At 37.3% G+C, this 9,087-nt stretch overlaps 1 protein-coding gene across 1 annotated transcript in view; it reads right to left on the bottom strand.

Moving 5' to 3' along the window:
* Positions 1 to 799: 799 nt before the first annotated feature.
* The window catches only part of MED13 (mediator complex subunit 13), a 75,770-nt gene continuing 67,482 nt past the window's right edge, over positions 800 to 9,087 (bottom strand). The window contains exons 24-30 of the mRNA XM_065573079.1: positions 8,863 to 9,005; positions 8,409 to 8,567; positions 8,111 to 8,296; positions 7,796 to 7,944; positions 7,409 to 7,582; positions 5,748 to 5,848; positions 800 to 4,922 (exon numbers count right to left, since the gene is read on the bottom strand). Of these exons, the coding sequence (XP_065429151.1) occupies positions 4,790 to 4,922; positions 5,748 to 5,848; positions 7,409 to 7,582; positions 7,796 to 7,944; positions 8,111 to 8,296; positions 8,409 to 8,567; positions 8,863 to 9,005 (1,045 nt within the window). The 3' untranslated portion in view covers positions 800 to 4,789. The remainder of the gene's footprint in view (positions 4,923 to 5,747; positions 5,849 to 7,408; positions 7,583 to 7,795; positions 7,945 to 8,110; positions 8,297 to 8,408; positions 8,568 to 8,862; positions 9,006 to 9,087) is intronic.

Raw genomic sequence — 9,087 nt, 5'->3', positions numbered from 1 at the left:
GGGCAAGAGCGTTTGACGCGCAACGTAGGAAAAGAATAAAGTGGCGACAAGTCCCACGTCGTGTGGGGAAGTTATAAAACGACTCAGGTTTAAAGGGTCGGCCTTGGCGACGCAGGGGCTGCTCCCACGCACCTGCTAAATGTTAAAAACGTAGTAAAGTACGTCACTCCTCCAGCCCCAAAGGAACCATGGGGTCAGGAATAAAGTGACTAGCACCTGTGTCACCTTAGCCTAGATGCTGCATGTTGGCTACACCCTTTTTAACCTCGATCTTAAACGCTGAAGATCAAATGTTTTGTAAGTGAAGTGTGGTGGCAGTAGAGCAGAACCGCCGAGTTACTAACAGCTCGGCCAGGGGTGTTTCAAGAGCTCTCAAACCTTTACAACTGAACATTGACTTAATATTGTTTTGAAACTTCATTATGCAGAAGAAAAATGGTACTTTTAACCATCTTAATTTAAATTTGAAACAAGCACAGAAACAGTTTCCTTACTTGGGCCATTTTTTAAATTTAATTTTCCCTTTATTTTTCTAGTAGTTTACATTTAACACAGTACTACACTGTAGTTGTTGGGTTTTTTGGCCTCTGCTGCTGCCACATTGCATAGTTCTGGTTCGAAATGAGGAGGTGGTTGACCGGTCAAGTTGTAATGCTGAGGTTCCACTGTATAATCTGTCTCTGCTACATGTGAAAAGGGCTATTAGTTTGGTCATTTTCCACCCAAATAATAATAAGCTACAGCTCTTTTCTGTTGTATAAAGAAAGGTGAGTGTTGGAAATAAAGAGACGCCACAATCAAGGCTTCATGAATAATTTATTCCATTTGAATTTTTTTTTTTAAAAGTATAAACTTTTTCATTTCCTCAATCACAATTTGTACAACTCAGTGTTTATGGCATTCGGCAGCAATAGTGTTTGTTCCTTATTTGATTTTATGTCATATTAAATAAGACGACTTGGACCATTAAATGTCACTGCTGAGTGAGACCTTGAAAACTCCCCTTAAAGTGACCCAGCTGTTTTGAGATTTATGAAACTGACATGTCCAGTAATGATGCCACAATTTGCAATTTAAACCCAATAGCTTTTCAAGGTCCTCAAATCCAGTTCATTTGGATAACCTAAAGCTACATTAAAACTTCCTGAAAAAGTGACCCTGAGGATTATTGTAGGTCCCAAATCCAGTTTTACTGTAAATGAAGTTTCACTCCATTGAAAATAAAGAGTACACCACAAATAAGATTTTCTAAATATAAGACATAGTTCTGAATCCTTCAATTAAGATGGAGAAAATTAATTTTTCCACCTTAGAATTTGTGTCAAAATAGTTTGTCATACAATTTCACGTAAACTGAGAAACTGAGTTCTCAGAGGAAACCCAGACCAAAACATTGTTTCATGTAACATTACATGGATATTAACAGACTGATATGCTATACCATAGACTGTTGCGCAGCAAATTATATGGTGCAATAGCATTTAAAAAAACCTTTTCATCTATTAAATTTGAATGTTTTTAAATAATGCAACATAATATTTTGATAGTACAGTATTAACCAATAGTGCTTGATTAAAGAGATCTGCAAATCTTTGTAGCAACACCTGAAGTTAAAAGTCACCATAGAAGGCAAATATGAAGATGAAAAGAATATAGTAATAGAGTGATCTGTGCCATACTGACAGCTGAGCAAGAATATAGCTGAGGATTTTAGTGATAACTTTAATTTTAGCCATTTCAGAAAATGTTAGAAAGTTTTAAAAATTACAACTACTTAAAAATTTAAGCATTGTAAGTAAGTACACTTGGTGGCCCACTGGCCAAACAATAATGTGTACAAGAATCTAATTCATACAGTGTTAAGTCCAGATGAGTGAATGGCTTGCATAAAGAGAGCATGGCTAGATTTTTTTGACTGGCTGGAAGGATACCATATGTGGCTATCATTTGAAAACCAAAATACTTAATAGGTGAACTTCCACAAAATACTACTAAACAGAGAGCTGCACAGACCAACACTAGGAACAAGCATTTTGAGAAGTTGCTGCCCAAACTGTCAAAGATCTGTATAAACTCTGCTATAAAGCTTGCACCTTCTGATCAACTCTGCTGTTAACAGGCTGTAACAATATAATTGTTGTCAGTAATTAGTCATGTCCACTTTAAGAGAGGAAGGGTTAATCATTACAAAGGAATTTGATTTATAAAGGTGAAAGTAACTTATTTAGAAGTAAGCCAAATATGATAGCTCCTTGGCGCTGGCAGTTTTGATATGTACACTGCTGGCAATGAATGCCACTAGGAAGACACAGTCTCCCAGTACAAATGGTTTCTAAAAACACTTCAAAAGGGGGCTTCTGATAGTTTCTAGTGGTTAATTTATCAGTTTATATTTCTGACTGCATTGGAAAAACTTTTACGGGCAGTTTTTCTATACAGCTGGGGAATTTCAGAGTACATTCATTTAACTATATAGTATGAACTGGACCTCAGCATTCAGGCAGCTGGCTCACTTATGAATACAAGTCACAGTCAGATTTTAAAACAGCCCACTTCCAACAAGTTCCAAACTAAAGAGGTGTGTTAACATTAAGACAGGTTTTGAAATCAGCCATCTGGCAACACTGAGCTAAAAATATTGGATGTAAGTTTTGAAAATTCCAGGCTTAGGAGCATCTTCCTCAAAAATCTCAGCCACATTGAAAAGAAAAAGCTGCTATTGAACAAAATAGGCTAGTCAACATGTGGTGTTGTTTTCGCATAATCAAAAATTAATGCAGAGACCCAATTTTTTTAACTTTAATATCAAAATAGGCTGACATCTGATTGCAGTACTGTTATTTTGAAGAAATGATTGAAAAAAAATCTGTCACCAATTGTACATTTTCTTTATACAAAATAAGACTGCTAATATTGTATATATAGAATATTAGCAAAGAGGTTATGTTTGTTCACATGAAGTGATATTTCAGGAAAATATTTTGTAGTTACAAAACATGATTTTCAGTAAGATACCAAATTTAGTTTTGTAAATACAAGTGATTTTTTATCCTTGTAGAGGATTAACAGTGGGTGCACAAAGGGATTTTAAAACTGGCTCCTTAAAGACTTTATGGGCAGGATGGATAGTTCAAGTTGTCCAGTGAGATCCAGGTGCTAGGCTAATGTGGGTTCTCACATCAGATTGACAAGGGCACCGCAAGAGTAAGTTTTCTGTCCGGCAGTCAGGAGGTGAGGAACAAAGGAAGGAATTGCTCACGAGCACCCGTAGGGGCCATTTTAGAGCATTACAGATTTGGCATGTGCAAGTCAAGGAAGGAAGTGTTAGGTGAGGGGAAAATGGTGATTGTAGAGGAAGAGGCATACGAAAGTCCCATGACTCCCGAGTCCCTTCCTTAGGGAGGCTTGAGCCTCATTGGCACATGCCCTGGCTGGAATCTGGAGGGGAAAGTCCATACACTGGTGCCTGGGATCCTTACCACAGTGCCAACAATAGATTAAAAAGGAAAAGGAAAATGCTTCTTTCACCAGTGGAATAAAATCTGAATACCAGAATTCACTGAAAATCTATATACACCACATTTTAGTCAAACACACACCAATCTTAAAGTCAAGATTGCCTGTTTTTGCATTTGTAAAATGGCTAGAGCTGGGCGAAATTTCAGCCTATAGGAAGAGTCTTTGGGGCAATTTCATTATAATGTTTTTCTATACCTACATGTTCCATCTGATTTGTGATGAACACAAGTCTTACAGAACATGATGCAATTCCCACTATGCCAAAAATTCCTGGTTACCTACACTGGGTAGCAGAGATTCTTGTAGTAATAAATCTTTCCACGGTAAAGGTCTGAAAAATTGGCCACAGCCCTGAGCCATAACACAAAATTAAATTGACGAGTTTATTCATTTTATTCTCACTACAAGTTAAACCACCTACAATATCACTTATATATTGCCATTATGTTACTCTGTAAAGGTGTGATATAAAATGCTGTAAGACCCGGTACCTTTTCAATTTATATAAACACAGTGAACTTCATTACTGTACATGTACTCTGCAACTACAGCTTAGCTGTAAATCCCCCACACACAATGGTATGGACATTAACCCCTCTATCCCCATTAAACTGTACATCAAGACAATACAAATTTACTGTCCCCTCCCACCCCCTTACAAAAAAATAATACTCTAAAAGCAACCTACTGCAACTTTTAATTAAGACGATTACATATATTTTAGACCAATTGCTTTAAAGCAAGAAGGCAGTATAAACCTTCTAGGAAAATTTTTATAAAAGAGGTTAAGAAATATAAGACAATTTATACATTTAAAAACTTACAATAAATAAGAGATGCAGGCATTTTCTGAATACTAGGTACTATAATCCGATACAAGAACATCTTGATGTTCTGAAGCCATAGGTTGAAACCTATTGTTCCTCACGTCTCTTCTCGTCTCCATGCTTTTAATATTCATTAAACATGACTGGGTACTATGGCTCATTACTTTTCACAAATACTGTGACTGGGAAAAAAGGGTCAATTTTGCCACTAAAATGTTATAATACATTTTGACTGATCAATCATCATTCTAAAAAGAGTCCTGTAGAGTCAATGAAACAAAGACAGCAGGATTATGTGCCCCTCAGAAGTCAAAACAATATTTGTTGGAAGTAACAAGAATTATACCCCATCACAAATAACTTGAACTGAGAAGAATTATAACTTAGTCCTGCAGTGAAATATCCCTTTTCCTTGTTCTCTTCTTGCAAAGTTCAGATGAAGATCACAGCATATTCATGATAAAGTTATACAACTGATTCAGCACCACAAAATGAACTGGGAGACATGACCGTCTGTCCTGGGTTGCGGGATCACAGGTTAGCCAGGAGAGTGCATTGTACTGTTCCAAAACAAACCTGTAAAGCAAAAAAAGACTTCCATCAAGCTATACATTTTCCATTACCATAATTTTCAGACCATGTTCGACACACAATGTCACAACAAACCAACTTCTCCAACAGCTAAACATTTATGCTGTTAGAGTTAAACTAGCCAGACTTATGAAACAGCTAGCCTTCAGAGTCATTGTTCTCGAAAAAAGAACAGGAGTACTTGTGGCACCTTACTTGTGTTCTCGAAGCAGGTCAACAAGGCTAGGCAAAACATTTTTTGTCTGCGTGGCAAACAATCATGCTACCCAGATGTTCACGTCATTAGGTTTAAAAAAAATCCAACAAAACTAGTTTATCTTCTATAGATGTCTTACTTCTATAGGATTACATGCCTGCTCATCTCTGTTCTGAACTCTTCCTACTCCCGCAGCACCTCCAAGCCTCTTGCCTAATTGCTTCCTTGTATCCCTCTTCCATTCATCAATGGATCTTCTTCCACCAGGACCCGTACACCTGGAACTCCCTTCCTCTTTTGTTGCATCCAACATTCAGCCTCTTCCCATTAAAATCTCACTTCTTCTAATCAGCCTACCTACAATATGCTAAAAAGTGATGCTATTTAAAAAAAAAAAAGCACTACTTCATGCCTAAATGCATCTTTTAGCCACGCAGAGCGCTGCGTCTATTTGTGTTGTCCTTCATGAAGTACTAAACATACTCAGCATTCAATTAATAATGAATAAACCTTACAGAAAAAGAGCCAAGTTGATATGCTGCAATAAAATGTGGTTCTGCAGTTATATTATTAAAAATATTCTGTTTCATTTTTAAGTAATAAAGCATCAATACCTGAGAACATCAGAAGTTTGATTAGAGTCAAGTGGGTGGGAGTGTTTACTGTGGAGTAGCTCGTCTGATTGCACTGAAGGCACATGGAGGTGCAAAGAGGCCTAAAAAGAGAACAGGCACATTATCAGACACCCTTGCATTAGTTACAATTTAGACATCCCTGTTCCTTTACAATATAACCGCACCTTCCTTGTAATTACTTCCTAACACCTGACACAAAGCGAAACAGTGCTTTAATCCTATGCATTCAGCTAGAACAGGCATCAGAAGAACCTACATATATTCTGATATGTTTTATTTTTTTGATTAATGCATTCTGCTAAGATTATATAAGTATCTTAAGATAGGATGTAAGGAATCTCTTCCCCAACCCCATTTCATTGGGTTGGGAGATACGGCCAAGATCACCATTTAAAACAAAAAAAGGGACTGAAGTGGATGTGACTCCACTAAGTTTATCCACTTACACCAGGGAAGTACTTGGCCCAGGATTTCTAATTGACATCTTACCAAGATTTTCCATTACTGTTGCTACCAGTAAAGTACCAAATATCTTTGTAAATTCTAGCAAACTGAAAGTAGCGCAATTTACCATAGAAAACAACTACACAAATTAGGAGGTGCAAAAAAAGCCACAAAATATTCTAACCTTCAGAGTTCTCATTAGATCATATTTTGGTACAAGTACAAAGTTTTGCATATTCAAGTCTTAAATCAAAAGTGATACTAGCCTATTAGTAGCCTTCGAAATCCAACTGTTTTTTTATTAGTATACCACACAATGTCTGTGAAAGAAAACAGCAGCAGCAGAAGCATCCATATAATATAATGGAACTTTTGCTTAACACTTGGCATGGGGGAGAGCTACTTTTATTCATCTTTGTTTCAGGTTAGACATATCTGTGTCATAACAAAATTATATGTATAATCCTAGATTTGAGCAAATCAAAGTTTGAAAGTACAGCAGAACTGACTTGATTGTGCCAGACAAGAAAATGGAAGTGACAACATACACATGATGCGAGAACCTCTTCTGGATAGATGAGTCAATGTCTACCTCAGACTATTCCCCACTTAAACTCTTCCTTGAGGAAGACCAAAACAGAACAGATGGATAAAGCATAACATCTGTCTCTGTACTAGACTACATTTTCCAAGTTTAACCAGGTAGTTACACTAGATCTTTCCTTTTTGCATTGTTTCCAAGTAAGAGGCAGAGGCAAATTTGAGCCAGTAATCTGGAGAAGTCTAGCCAAACACTTAGTGTAACACAACCCCTTGCAAGATACAGCAGCATACACCTATTAAGAGTAAGCAAAGCTTCAGTTGTAAGAGGAGGAGGAACATTATTCTTGTGAAACAAATATGTGAAGAGGCTGTTCAGAAGAGAACAACAACACTTCTGAACTTTTCCTGCTCCGGTTAAAAATGTCTCATTTTTGTAGAAAGGGAACAAAAATATGCAAACTGGACTGGTTTCTAAGGAAACCAGAAATTGTGCACGTCTCTTGGAACGATGTTAAAATTACTGTATTCATTTGCTTAAAAAAAAAAGTTCGGAAGTCTAAAATGTTGCTATTCAGATCCCACATTACACATTTATCCTAAATGCCCACTGAATGCTCAGGAAAAACACTGTACAAGTTGCTGAAGTACAGTACCTTAAGAAACAGGGGACACTGATTTTGTGCTTGAGGACATGCTGACCAAAACCACTCAGGCAATGGACCGGCTTTGGCAGTTGATACAAAGTAACCAAGGGCCAATGGTTGTTGCAGGATATTTGTTACTTCATCATGAGATTCTGTTGAAAGCAATCTATCTGTACCTTGACCCTAAAAGTTGACAAATATCAGGAAGAAGCAGAGTTAGTGACAATATGGAACATTTAGTTATGCTATTAAATCTGCAGCTTTCCAAATTCTTGGATCAAATTGGATTGATTAGATGAAGGGCAAGAGGTCATAAGAACCTGGTATTCTACAAATGAAATCCTAATCTGAGAAACCTAAATTGGTAAATTCTGGTATTTACTTCGTAATAGTTACCTTGCCCATTTCACCTCCATGGGGGTAATGGGATCCTGGTGAATGTACAGGGGATCCAGTAGGGGATGCAGGAAGGATATTAATAATATCAGGATCAAGGTCATCTCCAGTGTCTAACAAATCAAAGATACCCATTCCATCTGCTCCATCTTGAAAAAATGAAGAACACAGTCAATTTCTATACCTCCATAAACATATAATATAAATAGATCTTGTTTTGAAGTCAATAGATTTGCATTTAGTAACCTTATTCCCCAACATACACTTTTTCCCCCATAATTAACACACACACACACACACACACACACCACTAACCATTGTTTGTATTGAAGGCCAAGTCCAAATTTTCAGTGGTATAGGTCGACGATGCTACTTGCACAGAGGCAGATGTAGGGAACACAAGTATATGAGTGCATGATGTGTCCTGTGGGGTATTCAGCTGAGATGTCTGCATATTTAAAGTAGTGCTGCGTCCAAATACAGAACCTGTTGACACGGAATCTTTAAAGAGGGGAAAGAAGAAAGAAAAAAAAAAAATGTATTTTTCTTGAACTTCTATTGTTAAGAGAAACAAGTCCCAATAACCAAAAGAAAGGAACAGTTTTACAAATACCTGGCATAATAACAAAAGACCCTTGTGGTTCCATTGCCACCAAGCAAGCACTGAGAATGCTGGGAGAATCTGCAGCAGATATACCACACATCCTACACATATCTTTCAGTCTCTTGCTGAGGGACTGGAGGTTTCGGCGACTCAGCAAACAGCTCCAATCTAGGGATATTAAGTCATTAATTTAGCTACCCAGAAAATAGTTTGTTTTGAACTTTGTTTCATTAGTAGAAAACATAAGATGTTCAAAATAATTCATTTGCATAATGACTTTTCATTTATACTAATCTTCAAAACCATTCAGCTGCAAATTTATGAAGGAAATGTCAAAAGATGTAGTTATGTTTGTTTCAAAGGGTGGAAAAGCCAAATTATCAGACTACTTTATCGATCTTTGTGAGTTAAACAAAAGTTAAAGCTTTTAAACCAAGTTTCTACACTCAACAGCTCTTATTACCTTTTAATTCTCCATGACCTATCCTTCCTAAACGGCCTATTACAACTCTCCAGGGCAATGAACTCATCTGTACAAGTCCCAAGCACCATTCCCAGAGTTTTTGGAGACCAAGTCTGCGGGCAGAACCTTTTTTCCTACGAGCTCTAGGATTGTGAAGGGGGGGGTTGGAGGGAAGGGAGGGGGGGGGGGGAAGAGAGAGAGAGAGAGAGAAAAAGGAGAAAAAAA

Source organism: Chrysemys picta, chromosome 19 (assembly GCF_011386835.1).
Source record: "Chrysemys picta bellii isolate R12L10 chromosome 19, ASM1138683v2, whole genome shotgun sequence".
Taxonomy (NCBI): Eukaryota; Metazoa; Chordata; order Testudines; family Emydidae; genus Chrysemys; species Chrysemys picta.
The sequence above is the reverse complement of the archived record's forward strand: the minus strand, read 5'-3'. Positions and strand labels throughout refer to the sequence as shown.